This window comes from Lithobates pipiens, unplaced genomic scaffold, assembly GCF_037356315.1.
Source record: "Lithobates pipiens isolate NorthernLeopardFrog02 unplaced genomic scaffold, aLitPip1_a1.2 Scaffold_22, whole genome shotgun sequence".
Taxonomy (NCBI): Eukaryota; Metazoa; Chordata; class Amphibia; order Anura; family Ranidae; genus Lithobates; species Lithobates pipiens.
The window spans coordinates 172389563-172407797 of record NW_027507784.1 but is presented as its reverse complement, the minus strand read 5'-3'; the positions used below and the strand labels follow the sequence as shown (position 1 = coordinate 172407797).

Sequence of the window (18235 nt, the reverse complement as noted above, 5' to 3'; positions counted from 1 at the left end):
AACAACGTCACTTCCGCAGCATCCTGTGATAGGCAGCAAAATGTGACACTACAGGGGCAAGTGGACATCTTGTTACACCCACTGGAGTTTTGCATTTTACACTTATTTTTAACAGTAAGGTGGGTTTATATAGTGAAATACAGTACTTAGAACTCAGTATGAATGTTTAGATGTTGAATTTTAAAAGCAGAGGTGTTCTGACAGATTAGCAAACCTGTGAGATCAGCAAGCTTCCCACTGCTTTTAAAATTCAACATCTAAACAGTCAGATGGAGTTCTAAGTACTTTATTTCACTATATAAACTCACTTTACTGTTAAAAATAAGTGTAAAATGTAAAACTCCAGTGGGTGTAACAAGATGTCCGCTTTCCCCCTTCTCATGTATCCTTGCTATGGAGAAGTACGGGGTGTAGCAAGATGACAGCGACGGAATGTCACTTCCGTTACACATTCTGACAGGTCGCCTAATCTGACGGAACATCGGCGCTGATAACTTACAGCGAATAGACTTGTCTGCACACAGGCAGGACTGATTACATGCGTAGCTTAGTGAGAGCGCTGAGCTCGGCGCGCCGCCTGCTGCTCCACACAGTGTCCGGACTGATCAGTATGTGTGCGGGGGCGAGCGCCGCGTCCACCGACCTCCCCGCATTGTACACACTGACGGCGGTGGCGGGAAGTGAGCCCAACAAGTGTAATGATCTCCTCTTCTCCTTTCCCCGGGACCGAGCCCAGAGGCCGCACCATGTCATCTATTTCCCAGGGGACGTGCAGGTGAGAGGACGGTGACCGTGGTGCGCTGGTGAGGGGACGGTGACCGTGGTGCGCTGGTGAGAGGACGATGACCGTGGTGCGCGGGTGAGGGGACGGTGACCGTGGTGCGCTGGTGAGAGGACGATGACCGTGGTGCGCGGGTGAGGGGACGGTGACCGTGGTGCGCGGGTGAGGGGACGGTGACTGTGGTGCGCTGGTGAGAGGACGATGACCGTGGTGCGCTGGTGAGGGGACGGTGACCGTGGTGCGCTGGTGAGGGGACGGTGACCGTGGTGCGCTGGTGAGAGGACGATGACCGTGGTGCGCTGGTGAGGGGACGGTGACCGTGGTGCGCTGGTGAGGGGACGGTGACCGTGGTGCGCTGGTGAGAGGACGATGACCGTGGTGCGCGGGTGAGGGGACGGTGACCGTGGTGCGCTGGTGAGAGGACGATGACCGTGGTGCGCGGGTGAGGGGACGGTGACCGTGGTGCGCGGGTGAGGGGACGGTGACCGTGGTGCGCTGGTGAGAGGACGATGACCGTGGTGCGCTGGTGAGGGGACGGTGACCGTGGTGCGCTGGTGAGGGGACGGTGACCGTGGTGCGCTGGTGAGGGGACGGTGACCGTGGTGCGCTGGTGAGAGGACGATGACCGTGGTGCGCTGGTGAGGGGACGGTGACCGTGGTGCGCTGGTGAGAGGACGATGACCGTGGTGCGCTGGTGAGGGGACGGTGACCGTGGTGCGCGGGTGAGGGGACGGTGACCGTGGTGCGCGGGTGAGGGGACGGTGACCGTGGTGCGCGGGTGAGGGGACGGTGACCGTGGTGCGCGGGTGAGGGGACGGTGACCGTGGTGCGCGGGTGAGGGGACGGTGACCGTGGTGCGCGGGTGAGGGGACGGTGACCGTGGTGCGCGGGTGAGGGGACGGTGACCGTGGTGCGCGGGTGAGGGGACGGTGACCGTGGTGCGCGGGTGAGGGGACGGTGACCGTGGTGCGCGGGTGAGGGGACGGTGACCGTGGTGCGCGGGTGAGAGGGCGGTGAGCGGGTGAGAGGACGGTGACATGGTGCCCATTGTGTGCAGGTGAGAAAAGGGTGACCCTTGTGTGAAGGCCAATGACCCCTTCATTTTATCCCTGTGTAGATGGCAGAGAAAGCTTGGTGTCCGGTGCACACAAGTAAAATTTAGGATCTGTTCCATCTGATCATCTTTACAGGTTCATCTGACCTTTTCCTAACTACAGGTGCAGCTCAAAAAAATTTGATTATCATCAAAAAGTTTTACAGTTTCACAGCCTTATCATTGCCGCCTGTCAGTGCCCATCAGCGCAGCAAATCAGTGCTTATTAGCGCAGCCTCATCAGTGTTACCTACCAGTGCTGTCTGGCAATGCCCATCAGTGCAGCCTCTTCGGTGTCCATCAGCGCCACCTTATCAGAGCCTATAAGTCAGGGCTCGAGAAACCCCAGGCGCCAGGTCGCATTTGCGACTAGAATTAGTGACCTGGCGCCTGGGGTGGCACAGCTGGGGGGGTATCCTATCTCCATGCACCCCACACCCCCGGCGTGATCGCGTTGGGCTGCGCCGCCGGCTGGTAATTGAGGCCGTGGCTTTGAGGCCTTCTGTGGTCCTATGCTTCCGTTGAGAATCTGGCGCCCTCTTGTGGTGGCCATTGGTATGACAACCAGCAATGCTAATGGAGCTTCTCCTGCTTGTTTTCACTGCCCGCCTATCTCCTTCCCTTTACTTAGAACCCCTAAACTATATAAATATATAAAAATATTTTTTTTATTCTAACACCCTAGAAAATAAAATGGCGGTCGTTGCAATACTGTCTGTCACACCGTATTTGCGCAGCAGACTTACAAGCGCACTTTTTTTGGGAAAAATAATGTATTTAATTAAAAAAATAAAACAGTAAAGTTAGCCCAATTTTTTTTATATTGTGAAAGATAATGTAACGCCAAGTAAATTGATACCCAACAGGTCACGCTTCAAAATTGCGTCCGCTCGTGGAATGGCGACAATCTTTTACCCTTTCAAATCTCCATAGGCGACGTTTAAAAAATTCCTACAGGTTGCATGTTTGGAGTTACAGAGGAAGTCTAGGGCTAGAATTATTGCTCTCGCTTTACCAATCACGGTAATACCTCACATGTGTGGTTTGAACACCGCTTTCATATGCGAGTGCTACTCACATATGTGTTCGCTTCTGCACGCGAGCTCGGCAGGACAGGGCGCGTTTTAAATTTTTTCTTTTTTTTTTTTTTTCTTTTTTCACTGTTCTTTTAAAAAACAAAAAGGTGTCACTTTTATTCCTATTACAAGGAATATAAAATCCCTTGTAATAGAAAAAAGCATGACAGATCCTCTTAAATATGCGATCTGGGGTCAGAGAGACCTCAGATCTCATATTTACACTAAAATGCAATAAAAAAAATAAAACATTTTTGTAACTCTTCTTTCTTAGATCAAAGGGAGAAACTTCTGTGTGAGAAAAAAATCCAGGCAGTCTGCCAAGTTTTTAAACTACTTGTAAATGCAGGAAGATTAAGGCCTCATGCACACGAGACGCAGTTAAACGCGCGTTCAGATACAGTTGGACAGTTTTTTCAACTGCCCCTGAACTCATTCAATGTTATCCTATGTGTCCATGCACACAGTCTCGTTTTTTTCCGTTTTTATGCAGTTGCGTTTAATCTCGTTTTTCCAGAAGCAAAAAAATGCGTTCAGAAGCAAAAATTTCCACGTTTCAGACGCAAAACGCGGCACCCGCGTTAAGCCGCGTTTGCGTTTATATGCGTTTTTAAAGGTGACCTTTTTTTTTTACATTAAAAATCTCAAAAATGATTGCAAATGATGAAAAACCATTAGAAAAATATTTTAAACAATTGCAATTGCAAGTGGACAATCCACAACTTGTGGCAAGTGACATGGCAGGTGGCAAGTGACGTGGCAAGTGGACAATCCACAACTTGTGGCAAGTGACATGGCAGGTGGCAAGTGATGTGGCAAGTGGACAATCCACAACTTGTGGCAAGTGACGTGGCAGGTGAAGTGGCAAGTGACGTGGAAAGTGGACAATCCACAACTTGTGGCAGGTGACGCGGCAAGTGACCTGGCAGGTGACGCGGCAAGTGACCTGGCAGGTGACGCGGCAAGTGACCTGGCAGGTGACGCGGCAAGTGACCTGGCAGGTGACGCGGCAAGTGACCTGGCAGGTGACGCGGCAAGTGACCTGGCAGGTGACGCGGCAAGTGACCTGGCAGGTGACGCGGCAAGTGACCTGGCAGGTGACGCGGCAAGTGACCTGGCAGGTGACGCGGCAAGTGACCTGGCAGGTGACGCGGCAAGTGACCTGGCAGGTGACGCGGCAAGTGACGCGGCAAGTGGAAAATCAACAACTTGTGGCAGGTGACTGGCATGTGACGTGGCAAGTGGACAATCCATAACTTGTGACAGGTGACGTGGCAAGTGACGTGGCAAGTGGACAATCCACTTGTGGCAGGGGACGTGGCAAGTGGACAATCCACTTGTGGCAGGGGATGTGGCAAGTGACGTGGCGAGTGGACAATCCACAACTTGTGGCAGGTGATGTGGCAAGTGGACAACCCACAACTTGTGGCAAGTGATGTGGCAAGTGGACAATCCACTTGTGGCAGGTGACGTGGCAAGTGGACAATCCACAACTTGTGGCAAGTGGACAATCTACAACTTGTGGCAGGTGATGTGGCTGGTGATGTGGCAAGTGGACAATCCACAACTTGTGGCAGGTGATGTGGCTGGTGATGTGGCAAGTGGACAATCCACAACTTGTGGCAGGTGGCATGGCAGGTGATGTGGAAAGTGGACAATCCACATCTTGTGGCAAGTGACGTGGCAGGTGATGTGGCAAGTGACGTGGCAAGTAGACAATCCACAACTTGTGGCAGGTGATGTGGCAAGTGACGTGGCAGGTGATGTAGCAAGTCACGTGGCAAGTGGACAATCCACAACTTGTGGCAGGTGATGTGGCTGGTGACGTGGCAAGTGGACAATCCACAACTTGTGGCAGGTGATGTGGCTGGTGACGTGGCAAGTGGACAATCCACAGCTTGTGGCAGGTGGCATGGCAGATGATGTGGAAAGTGGACAATCCACATCTCGTGGCAGGTGATGTGGCAAGTGGACAATCCACAACTTGTGGCAGGTGATGTGGCAAGTGACGTGGCAAGTGGACAATCCACAGCTTATGGCAAGTGATGTGGCAAGTGGACAATCCACAACTTGTGACAGGTGACGTGGCAAGTGATGTGGCAGGTGATGTGGCAAGTCACGTGGCAAGTGGAAATCCACAACTTGTGGCAGGTGATGTGGCTGGTGACGTGGCAAGTGGACAATCCACAACTTGTGGCAGGTGGCATGGCAGGTGACATGGAAAGTGGACAATCCACATCTTGTGGCAAGTGACGTGGCAAGTGGACAATCCACAACTTGTGGCAGGTGATGTGGACAATCCCCAACTTGTGGCAGGTGACGTGGCAAGTGGACAATCCACAACTTGTGGCAGGTGACGTGGCAAGTGGACAATCCACAACTTGTGGCAGGTGATGTGGCAAGTGACGTGGCAAGTAGACAATCCACAACTTGTGGCAGGTGATGTGGCAGGTGATGTGGCAAGTCACGTGGCAAGTGGACAATCCACAACTTGTGGCTGGTGACGTGGCAAGTGGACAATCCACAGCTTGTGGCAGGTGGCATGGCAGATGACGTGGAAAGTGGACAATCCACATCTCGTGGCAGGTGATGTGGCAAGTGACGTGGCAAGTGGACAATCCACAACTTGTGGCAGGTGATGTGGCAAGTGGACAATCCCCAACTTGTGGCAAGTGACGTGGCAAGTGGACAATCCAAAACTTGTGGCAGGTGACATGGCAAGTGACGTGGCAGGTGATGTGGCAAGTCACGTGGCAAGTGGACAATCCACAACTTGTGGCAGGTGACGTGGCAGTTGGACAATCCACAACTTGTGGCAGATGACGTGGCAAGTGGACAATCCACAACTTGTGGCAGGTGCCGTGGCAAGTGACACGCTAAATACAAGTACACTGGGATCCCGACTGTTTTTCTACAGGAGACCCTATACCTAGCCAGACTGCAGATAGCCCGCACCTGGTTGCGCTCTGCGCCCCCCACCGCCCGACAATGGAAGGCGGCTGTCAATGCCACTCTCCCCTATAAAAAACTGCTGTATATGCATAGAGGCTGCCCGAGCAAGTTTGCCAAGCTGTGGGATAAATGGATGGGGGATTCAGATACATGTACCGACTAGTGTAGTCTGTGGTCTGTACGCCTCTTTACACCTATCCGGGTTCGGCCCGGCGAGTCCGGCTGTCACCGTGGTTGTAGTTGGGCTCCCCGCCCTCATAATAATGATTTCCTGCTCCTCTCTGCAAATTACTTTGAGTAGAATGTATTATGGCTCGGCATATGATTCCCAACCTCTGAGTTCCTCTTTTCCCCCCATATCTGAACACACTATATTGCCCCTTGTGTTTTATGTAACGTGCAATCTGTAAACAAAGAACCCCCCCCTCCTTGTGTTTTTCAGCCTGTGGTATTGTTAGCAGCTGTTTTATATCCGTATATTTGGTGTATGTTGCACCCCATATGTGTTACTGTTATCCTATGTATTTTGTATGCTCAATAAACGTTCTTTTTTTCAAAAAAAAAAATACAAGTACACTGCAGCTCTCACAGCTGCTGCTACTCACTCTGGTCTCACAAAATTGCTGAAATAGTTAATAATACAGTTTTTTTTGAGCTGGGGAGGGTCTATGATAGCTTAACTAAACGCTTCTAGACGCCCTGTTTTTGAATCCATTATCAGCCGTTTTCCTCTTTCAGCAAATTACCGTAAAGGCCATTTTCGGCCGATATGTTGCTGTAAATAGGAGTTTGATGAATAACTGCGCAAATATTGTAACTTCAACCATTTTATTCCCCAGGGTTTGTGTGGAAAAAAGTTATAAAAATGTCATGGGTACACTGCGGCATGACCGTGCAATTGTCATTCAACGTGTGACAGTGCTGAAAATTGGCCTAGGCAGGAAGGGGGTGAAAGTGCCCAGTAGGCAAGTGGTTAAAGCTTAACCAGCCAAGACTCATTTCATTCACTAGTGCCATGGAAGTCAACGCTGTATAAACTCCATGTAGCCTCAGCTGCATACAGTATACAGGGCTGTGTTCCAGCAGTGATACGGGGACTGCCAATCCTGTTCCTGGGACAAAATTGAGTCGGGCTGAAAACTGCTCAGCCATTCACAGGAAGTATTGTATTTTTATAAATAAATTCAAGGTTTCAACTGATTGGCTTAGGTGGAGAGGCGGGCAGTTGATGGCAAAATCCCCACCTTAGCCAATTTGAGGAGGAAACCTTGTTTCTCTTTTGTTCATTGATGGACACAGCTCCTTTAATCCTTGACCTTAGGGTTATTGTGCCACCTTCAGGAGCAGAATGTGTAAAACATGTAAAAACAGCAAGACTGCAGAGCACTGCCCAGGGGGTGGTCCCTCTGGCTATAACCCCTCACCCTGCTTCCTACAGCTCAGTTTTTTTATGCCTAGTGTAGGAAAAGGACCTGGCTCCCTGAGGGGACCATTGGTCCTAGGATTTTTTTCATTTTTTTTTTTTTTTTTCCTACAAATTTTTTTTTATCCTGTGATCTACTATCCAACAGCCAGCTGGGTTACAGGCTGGATAATATAGATCTTTGTAGTTTCCCCAGCCTGGTCATCGAATGTGAGCAGACCCTAGCTACGTGCTGGGTCAGCCACGGCATGCCCCTTCTGCTCCAGGGGCAGCCGGAGAGCTATATGACTGGGCTACTGCTGTCTGTCAGTGTGCCGTGGCCAGCAGCCACCCCATACTGCTCGGGTGATGGGTCTGTGGGGGAATGCGTCCAGCAATCCTGACAGGAGGGGTAAGTACGGCTCTCCCTGCCTTGGCAGGATTAAGCAGCTGGGAATTCCCTGGGAGGTTGATTATGGGGTCCTCACTCTTCCTTTCCTCTCTCCCTATTCCTCATTCCCTCCTCCCCCTGCTGGGGCCGTTGTGTGACTGGGCATGAGGTGCGGTGTATGTACTTAGGCCGGGGGGGCTCTGAGGCTTGGCAGGGCTGCGTTGGCTGTTGGGGTCCATTTTGGCCTTTCTGCCCCCCCTTTTTTTTCTTTTTTCTGCGCTGAGAGGTGCTTGAGTAAATTTACCTCAGGAGAGGCTGCCGCGCGGGCCAGGGCCATTTTTCTGAGGCCACGGACATTTTCCTGTAGTCTATGCAGTGTATGGGCTGTTAGCCATTTTCTAGAAGGTTCACCGGCCATTTTCTGGGTGATTTTTGTACAAGGGCGGCCATTTTCTTGTAGCCTCAGCGTGTTTTTACCTCTAGTGCTGGGTCTGTGTACTTCAGAACAGCGTGGTTTTCGCTCTGAGCACTTTGTGACTGAAACAGTGCAGAGCAGTCAGCGGCAGCACTTGGTCAGGGTGGTGGGTCCTGCGGAGGGGCCCCTCAGTCTGTGAGCAGCTATGAGGGTGGGATTTGTGTATCTTGCCTTAAGTCCCTAAGTTGTGACAAGCGAGTGAGGGTCAGCATGGCATCAGAAGCTGGCGCTTCTTCCCCAGACATCCCTCCTATTGCAACCGGCTCACCTGCAAAAAATGCAGTGCCTATGGACGCTTTTACGGCGGTCCTGGAGACCTTTGTTTACAGGGTGGAAGCGGCATGTGGGTGCAAGGGGGTAAAAAGCGCCCCCTGCTACCTTGTCTTCTGAGGAAAGCTCTGATTCAGGCTCGGGTCCCACGGTGAATGGCGGCCCCTGTTCTGACGTGTCAGAGGATGTGGACCAGGACCGCTCAGACAGTGAGAATGAATCTGTGTCTGGGTTAGCGCAGGAAAAAGCGTTAGTAGGAGCACTTATCGCTGCGGTGCAGTATACAGGATGCAGCAGGAACCTCTGCTGAGGTGGCGGCCCCTTTTCGGTTCCGCAAACCAGCCCGCATGCCTAAGATGTTTCCGTATTTGAATTATTTTCATAAGTTCATCTACAAGGAATGGGGAAGTTTGCAGTGGGCCTTTTCAGTCCCAAGAAGAATGGCGGTGCGTTACCCCTTTGAGGAGAGACTCCTGGAAAAAATGGACGTCTCCTCCGCTCGTTGACCCTTCCCCCGATATCAGCATAAAGGAATGCATTTGTTTGGGCCAGCTTGGTCCAAACAAACTATTTATTTAAAGTCCAAAGTATTCCTGGAGTTCAACTTTAATATCAGTGTCATTGTAACTGACAAGTGGTGCACTCTTTGCATCTGAAGGAAAAGAAGTTTAATTTCCACATATAGAACAGCTTTTTCGTCTAAATTGAAATGGATAACTATTAATATTTATTAAAAATGAAATGTAGATTGTTGATCCAGAGAGTATACAGTTGCCTAAGGCACTTGTCTGCTTTGGTGCATTTTAACATGCATTATGGCAAGGCAGCCTATTCATTTTAAATGAGCGGCCAATGAACCAAAGTGGACAGGAAAACAAACCTGCGCTATTTTTTTTTCTCTGCAAACTACAATCCAAGGCAGTGTGTTTCCCAACACTGTACACTATTGTGAAAGGTGTAGCGTGTTGCGGCACTGCAATGAAAAGTAGTGAATTACAGTGCTGTACACTACAATACAAGGTAGTGCATTGCAGAGGTTCACTTCAATGGCACCCCAGTGCACCAGTACACATAACATGCCTTGCGCAATATGCACAATGGTGTCAAAGTGCTCATATTGTGTTTTCTCCTGTTGGAGCAAAATCAGACAATGCTTCCCGCCCCCCCCCCCCCCCTTTGTTTTTTTTTTGTTTAAAACCTTTTGGATTAACTGCAGGCTTATAATGTATTTTTTTGTCTTTTAGCTGAACCTTTTTTTGGCCTATGTACTATATAAACGTATATACTGTAAATGTTTCTCTTTAAAGGAACTGTAAAGTTGTTTGTTGTTAAAAAAAAAAAAAAAAAGTTATACTTGCCTCCACTGTGCAGCTTGTTTTGCACAGAGTGGCCCCGAACCTGCTCTTCTGGGGTCCCTCGGCGGCTGTCTCTGCTTCCTCCCGCAAGTACTTCTCACGTTCATACGAGCTCCCTCACATGGTGAGAAGCACTTGCGGGTGCGCTCCCATGATACAGCCGGCGGGTATAGTCGCTCGCTGTATCACACTGCCCCGCCCCCCCGGTGCGCCAGGTCATTGGATGTGATTGACAGCTGTGCTGCTTTCAATCCAGCCAATCAGCAGCCAGGCTGAGTGGCGAAGAGGACGTCGGGGGCGAGCGCGGGACTTTCGAGGGGTCCGGCAAGTAAAACGGGGGGGGGGGGGGGGAACTGGGGGGCCGCTGTCAGAGATGTTTTTTCACCTTAATGCATAGAATGCATTAAGGTGAAAAAACATTTTCCTTTACAACCCCTTTAATCAGTCACCGTATTTATTTTAGTTTCCTATTCAACACGGGACATTTTTCAGTGCTAGCAGTAAGGCTTGATGAATGTTCTAAAGGTCAACCAGATGGCCTTTGATTTACAGGAGCATGTAAAGAACCTATAACCCAGTTAATAATTACTCCTTTTTTTTAATGTCACCTGCAGAATTACCGCAATGTCATGGAAGGCCACTCTGAAAACTTCCGATGGAAACGGTGGAGTCTTGAAGATATTGCAACTATCCTTTCTCAGCGCTTCCCTTCCAGTTACATATGGATTGTAAAACCTTCTCGCATGCATCTCCACAAATTCAGCTGCTATGACAATTTTGTGGAAAGTAACCTGTTCGGAGCCCCTAAACACAATGTGGAACTGATGGCTATTAGGCAACTTCATTCCTTGCTCACTAATGCTTTCACTGTAGCACAACACCTTCTGATATCTCAGAGTAACAAGTATGTTGTGAACAGTGACCACGATCATTCTGTGAGCCACACAGGTTCTGCATATTCCACAAATGGCTGTCATTCAGAAGAAGACCATGTTAATCATTGCGCCAAGGACTCGTCTGCTTATCTCGGTTCACCATCTGTAAAGGAGTCCCTGTCCTTCACTGTGATCGGATTCAGCAAAGGATGTGTTGTACTAAATCAGCTTCTACATGAACTGCATGAAGCTAAAAAAGATAAAGAATACAATACATTTGTAGGCAATATTGAATCCATGTATTGGCTTGATGGGGGGCATTCAGGAGGCATCAATACCTGGATAACCTGTCCTGATATTTTGAAAGTATTTGCTCAAAGGCATATTGCAGTTCATAGCCATGTGACGCCTTACCAAGTTAGTGACTCTATGCGCTCCTGGATTGGGGAGGAGCACAGGAAGTTTGTAGAGCTTCTGAAAGAGTATAATGTAATGGTGAATGACCAGTTACATTTTGCCTATGAAGCACCTTCTTTGGATAACCATTTCAGAGTTCATGAAGTTTTCTAGATTAATCTTTGGAAACGCAGAGCTCCACTTCAAATGTCAAAGAGCACACACCGCTCCAGGCAAATCTTCAGGTGCGAATGGATAACGGGTGCAGACCCCGGCTCTCCACCGTCCAATGCAAATAAAATGAAGAAATTTCCAGAAAACTTGCTTGATGTACCTTTATTGTCACAAGCGTATCAGACAAATACAGGACAGGCCGCTATCGATTGTGAAATGTTATCTGCTTGTCCTGTGTTTGTCTGATAGGCTTGTGACAATAAAGGTACATCAAGCAAGTTTTGTGGAAATTGAGTGCGACCATTTCTTCATTTTATCCACTTTAAATGTGTTTGCAGAATATTTGCAACCCTTCCATATCGGATCCTTCTAGTGTATTTTTTCTTAGAATTTATGGAAAGCTCACTTGGGTTAACAACACAGGTAGGTCGGTTAGTGAGCCAAGCTGGAGCTGTCACAACTGCATTAAAGCTGGCGGGGAGAGTTGATCAAGTACTCTACTCTTCCACTCCAGCCAGATTTGGGCAAAATATTTGGGTGGACCTCTGCTGTTACTAATGATAAATTCAGGCATGCTTCCAGTAATGTGACCCAAGTATGTATGTATATGTATGTATATATATATATATATATATATATATATATATATATATAATATATATTTTTTTTCCTAGTTAAACTTTGTTGTTTAGTTACAAGACTAAAACATTACACAGTCAGCGATTTTTTTTTTTTGGAGCACATGCCTGGATTCTGCATGCAGTGCTGGATAATCATATGCTTATTTAATGGTGTGTAGACAATATAATATATAACCAAAGGTTGTGATCCCACCACTAAATCTCATCACTGTTTAGCAGCTTGCTACAATTTCATGTGTTCTATCAGATACAGTAGCCTTTCCATGTTGCTGTAGAGCTTGGAGGGTACAGATTGAAATAACTATAGAGACCTTACTAGCGGTAACGATTGATTATTAAAATGATTGTGACTGCAATTCTTGCCATTTAGCTAACACAATTGTTGAGATCGATAGTAAAATTCATGTTATGAAGAACTGTTTGTAACTAAAATGGCCACAGAACATAATCTGCAACTTTTTCTGAGATAAGACTTCTTGTATTTATTGCTGAAGTTTTATACAGCTTTTCTTGGACCAATGTAAGTGCCATACCCGTCTTATCCTCGTAGAAACTGGAAATCACTGTAGTAGTCACCGCTAGTACAGTGATCACTGCTAGCTCCCAGGTTTCTCCCAGGAGAAAGCTTTGTACTTTGTCAATGAAGGTAAAGCATTGTCTGAATGAGGTGGAAATTGTGACCCCACAGCCTGCCTCTCTACCTCGTTCAGAGAACTTTTTTTATTCATTGAAAATGTGCGAATTGTTCTCTCATTGGCACTCATGCCAAGTAAGTAACCTATGTTCTCTAAGCAGCAAGACAGCCACTTGGCATGGGATCCGGAACAAAACGGCGATCACTGTTGTGTCTGCTACAATTATTTTCAGCTTCTAAGAGTATTTCACAGGTATGCCACATTCATACTAACATTGGTCCAATGTACCAATTGGACCAATGTAACTGCAAAAATATCCACAATCTAAACTTTAACTGCAGGAATTAAAATCTCTGGCCATTCTTTTAGTGGAGGGTAGTGGTCAGAAAAGGATAACTTCACTAAGGCTCTGTTAACACCTAGGTGTTTTGTTTTCTGGCAGAAAATTGCACTTTTTTTTTTTTTTTTGCTGCGTTTTAGTACAGGTCAAAAGGTCACCAATGCAAAAAGCAAAAAAACGCCTATAATCTGGCAAAAAAGAATCTCGTGAACGTTTTTGCGCTTCAGGCATTTTGCTTCAGATGACAAAACACTCAGATGTGAACAGGGACCAATGAAATGAATGGGATTTGTCTTGTTGGGCGTTTTTAGAGCCTAGGTGTGAACAGAGCCTAAGGCTGAATTCGCACCCAAGCGTTTTCAGCTCATAAGACACCTGAAAAATCCAGACAACATCCGATTCATTTCAATGGCTCCTGGTCATATCTGAGCGTTTTGTCACCTGAAGCACAATGCCTGAAGCTCAAAAAAGAACACAAGCTTCTTTGAGGCAGATTACAGGCGTTTTTCTGCTTTTTAAATTGGTGACCTGTGCAAAATCGCAATAGAAACGTGGAAACGCTCAGGTGTGAGTGCAGCATAAAAGCGCATTTATGCTTGAATTGGTTTTACTTGGGAATATCAGCAACTTCTCTTACAATTAGGTGGGAGCTTTTATTTTACCATAAAATCCACTGCCAGGTTTTATGAGGTTTATATTTGTTGTAAAAACTTGTAATCCTTGTCTTTCATATTTTGTTACATAAGTTAGTATAAGCTGTGCCTATAAGCTTTGCATATCTATAACATTCCGACTTCTAGTGCTCCCCCCCCCCCCTTTTTTTTTTTTTTTTTTTTTTTTGTTCCCTTTCTTCTTTACAGTTTGTTTTTCAGGCTATAAATGGGGTCCTAGGGGCGGGTCCTGATGTGTATGTGGTGCTCAAGTATCTGTGTTGTCTGTAGTACCCAGAAGATGACTTTTTACCTTTTTAATATTCTGGCCAAAAAAACACTGTGACTCTGGCTTTTACTACTAACACATTTTTCAGACACTTGTGTGGCATTTGCACAAGCAGAAAGAGCTAACTGTACACATTTGAGTGCTTTATTTATTTGTGTCTTAAAGTGATTCAAAAATGTGAAGGCAAAAATGTTATTTGTTAAAAATAACAAACATGTCCTACTTACCAGCTATGTGCAATGGTTTTCCACAGTGCAGCCTGATCCTCCTCTTCTGGGATCCCTGCTTGCTCTGGGGCCATTTGTAGATGTTCGCTCTCAAGCTGGCTCTGTGTTCATTGACACACACAGCGCGGCTCAGCCACGCCCCCTGTTCTCTCTTCATGGTCTGTCATTGACAACAGCAGGAGCCAATGAGGAGAGAGATTGCTAGATCAATATTGGGCTCAAGTATATAGAAGGGGGCTGGGGGGATCCGCATGCAGAAGGTTTTCTTTACCTTAATGCATAGAATGCAATGAGGTAAAAACCTCTGTTTTTCCACACATTCCCTGTTATTTGACAAAAAAAAGCCTAAAAATGCCATCTTTGACCCAAATGGTTATGAAAAATAAAATTTAATGATCCTTTTAAACTTCTATATTTTCTTTAACACTGTTTAAGTAACCCTTGGGTAAACATCCTTGTGGTTGATCAGCTATGGTCTTGACCAGTAATGATGACTATTGGTATCTGCTTTATGAAGTACGGATAATGTAATTTTTGGAGTGGACAAACCTTTTTGTTTTAGGTTTAATTCACCCCTTTTGTGATAATGCTAAACAAACATTCTTTTATATTGCTTGTTTTAACTCCAGTGTATGGTATGGTTTACAAAATAATAAAAGTGAGTGTGGGTAATAACGCACGTTTGGGCCTTATCAGAGCAGCGATCTTATCTCTAGTGAGAATTAGCCAGTGACAGAATCTCTTGACTATGCAGAAGGGGACTCCTTGCTTGTCCAGCTGGCAACAGAATGGCGCATGAGGTGAGCGGTATACTGCCTGCTTGTGTCCTTAAAAAATAAAAATGATCCTGCCACTGGTGATTTTCTTTCCAGAGGTAGGATCACTAGTATGAAATAGACCTAAAGTATAATCCAGCAAAAGTGTTAGGACATGCTGTAGTTTTCACATGTTCCCATTAAAAGTGCCAATCTCTCTGGTAATGCCGCATTACAATAAAAAATTTATGCTAGGCATAACTATGTTGAATATTTATGTTCCTTAAAGGCTAGTTATATGTTTCGCAAAAAAGTAATAAAAGTACCCATATTGATTAATAAATATGTGCATTTATTATTTGCATTGGAGCCTGCAAAGCATTGAAGTCCCAGTCAGAAGATCAAGGGTGCAATGCACAGGGTCCTGTAGACTATTCGTCCAGCCGTAGGTCCGTACTGAGGTTTAGGCCTTCACTTACAGGGGTGGAGGAAGTTGCACTGGATGTTGCTGCACTTTTGCTCTACCGAGTACTATGAGTCCTTCTGCCATGGTGGCAGCTGGGACTTGTTGTTTTTTTACATTCGTAAACTGCTGTGAATGATGCAGCAAATCAAAAAAAGTATTAGTCTGTGGGACCCCTCCCCCAAATTCTGTGGGTATGGGTTTAATATAGAACTTAAAGAGGAAGTAAACCCTGATGGGTTTACTTCCTCTTTTTTTTCCCTGCAAAGGTAAAGCATAATGGACTACTATGCATCGCATAGTAGCTCATTATGTGTCACTTACCTGACACAGGAGCCAGCGAAGTCGCCGCTGATCCCTGTAGTCCGCCGCGTCCATCTTGCTGGTGGCGTCTCGCAGCTCCGACCAATGACAGTGGCGAAGCCGTGATGACGTCACTCCTGCGCATGCGCACGGGAGTCGCGTCTCGCAGCTCCGACGCTGCCATTCGGCGAAGCCGCGATGACGTCACTCCCGCGCATGTGCACGGGAGTCGACAAATTAGGCAAATCCATTCTTGGACTTGCCGCATTTCGTGCGCCTGCGCGCCGCTGTCTACGGCGCATGCGCCGTAGACAGCGGTGCCCATTTTCGGGCAAATATCTCCTAAACCATATAGGTTTAGGAGATATTGCTTGGACCTACAGGTAAGCCTTAATCTAGGCTTACCTGTAGGTCAAAGTGGTTTGAAGGGGTTTACTTCCTCTTTAAGGCCGGATTCACACCGATGTGAATTGGATGTGTTTCCTTGCTTCCAATTTGCATAGCAGGAGATTGTGACAGGCTCTGTGGAGTCAGTTCACACATCTCTGCAGCGGATCATGTGCGAATAGCACAGGAGTCCTGTGCGTCTTTTGGTCCGATTCAGGCCGAGATCGGACCTGAAACTGTGAATGGAGAAGTCCTGCTGTGACTTGGAGTGTGCTGCAGTGTGAACCCAGCCTCTGTGTTCAGTTAGTTATTTTCAAAAACCTCTAAAAAGACTCCAAATACAACTGATTTTCTACTGAATATTCTGTTATTGAAGCTTGAGTTAAAAAGTAAATGTGTCTTGGAATGTTTTTGAAAACCGTTAATCTTGAGTTATGTACAGTTTTGATCTTAAACTAACATGGATCTAACCTGAAAGAAGAAGCATAAGCAAAAATGTTTTTAGATTTGGAAAGATTAAGTGAGGGTTCTAACCCCTGTCAGTTTTTTGCCATCTGTTTCCCATTGGGGAGATTTGTTTACTTTTTGTCCCATAGCAAAAACAGGAAGTGGGAGAATCTCTTGGGGACAACCCAAAATTTGTGTTTTTTTTTGTTCCTTTTTTTTTCTATTCCCTTTCCACTCTATCCAAAATCAAAAAAAAAAAAAAAAAAAAAAAAGTTTTGCCTATAGTTGTATTTTAACATAGTAGTGCATTTTTACTGTTTTTCCTTTTCTACCATTGTCACCCGGACCTATCCTGCTGAGCATATACCCTGTTTCCCTGAAAATAAGACCTAAAAGGACTTTAACTAGAGGCTTATTTGGGGGGTAGGGCTTATATTGCAGCCATCACCGACAATCACGCTAGGTCTTATTTTCGGGGAAACAGTACTACTTCTCTAAAACAAAAATGTCCAGAGATTTTCATTGTGTGGTCAGTTGGCCTGGTGCTGCATTGTCTGGTTGGAATTTTGTTGCTGTGCTAGAGCAGTGTTTCTCAACCTTTTTTTTTTTTTTTTTTTTTTTTTTTTTTTTTTCTTCTTTTTTTTTTTTCAGTCAAGGCACCCCATTCTAAAATGTAAAAAATAATTCTAATAGCTTTACATAATGCAGCACTATCCACACGTAGGACACCCAACGTTAGAGGCGATTTATTCTTCCAAAGCAAATACACTTTTGCACACTGGTACTGACTAGTATTCCAGTGTTTCTCTTCTCCCTCTATCAGTCAACTAATGTCACTCCAGTGCTGAGGGAAAGGGGCACAGGAGGGTCAAACAAGAATACTATGGAGGTAACCTACATCCTCCTTATTAACTGATGACATCATTGGTTGTTAGGATGCAAGTGTCTATAAAGTCAGTCATAATAATGCACAATGAAAACCCATGGCTTTGTGCAACTAAAGGGCATGCTTGATCCACCTGCTGGCTTGTATACAATTTCTAGGCATTTTACCAAGGCACCCTGGTTGCAAAAGGCTGCGCTAGTGTATGTATGCTGTGGCTACATTCAGTTTCAAAGTAAGCCAGTCGGACCACAGACCAGATTTCCAACTAAGGCTCGAGTCGCACATGTTTGGCTGTGGTTTGCAGTCAGTTTTTGAAAGGAGTCTGGTACAGCTTTGTTCACCGATGCAGGTGCAATTTTTACTTGAATTTGCACCTGAACTGGACCTAAAAACGTGCAAGTCTCTTTTTAAGAATGGACCGCGGCTGCCCTGGGCATGTGTGAAATATTGCAAACCAGTCCTTGCATATGTTATGCAACTTAGATGCAGTTTAAAAACTCATCCAATTCGCATGTATGCAAACATGGCCCAGCACACAGGATTTCAGCCAGAGCGCGGTATGCTGCTGGGTCAGCCCTCTGGACATCACTATTGTACATGCGTTTATACAGAAGAGTGGGTAGAAAAGGATAAGCCTACTAAAGTGCACCTGTACTATGAATTTACAGTATTTTCTTCCACCATTCCATGTTTTCTTTTAACAGCAATATGATTGGAAGTTTACTTCAAATGTTTATGCTGTTTAGAGTATTATGTTCTGTTCTTTTAGGAATGAACTAAGGTGTCCTGCTAATGTTAACAATAAAGTATGTATAAACAATATAGTACTTGCCTCCTTTTTTATCAGAATTGTTTATTTAAAGCCGTACTAAACTGTGTTTTGTTTTTGTGTTTTTTTTTTTTAGTTTTTTTATTTATTTATTTTTTTTTTTTAACCTGCAAGGCAAAATTGTAACGTGCTAGCAGGCATCG

General features: G+C 46.1%; 1 protein-coding gene across 1 annotated transcript; it reads left to right on the top strand.

Moving 5' to 3' along the window:
• Nucleotides 1–498: 498 nt before the first annotated feature.
• On the top strand, nucleotides 499–18083 carry CUNH2orf69 (chromosome unknown C2orf69 homolog). The gene is made up of 2 exons (XM_077448651.1): nucleotides 499–775; nucleotides 10410–18083. Exons 1-2 carry the CDS (start codon nucleotides 539–541, stop codon nucleotides 11238–11240), a joined length of 1068 nt encoding a protein of 355 aa, XP_077304777.1. The 5' UTR covers nucleotides 499–538; the 3' UTR covers nucleotides 11241–18083.
• The last annotated feature ends 152 nt before the right edge of the window (nucleotides 18084–18235 follow it).

Excerpts from the sequence above, each read along its gene's own strand:
- CUNH2orf69 (XM_077448651.1), top strand. The coding sequence starts at position 539 with ATGCGTAGCTTAGTGAGAGCGCTGAGCTCGGCGCGCCGCCTGCTGCTC. Across the intron at positions 776-10,409 it reads ATTTCCCAGGGGACGTGCAG|AATTACCGCAATGTCATGGA; the intron begins GTGAGAGGACGG and ends TGTCACCTGCAG.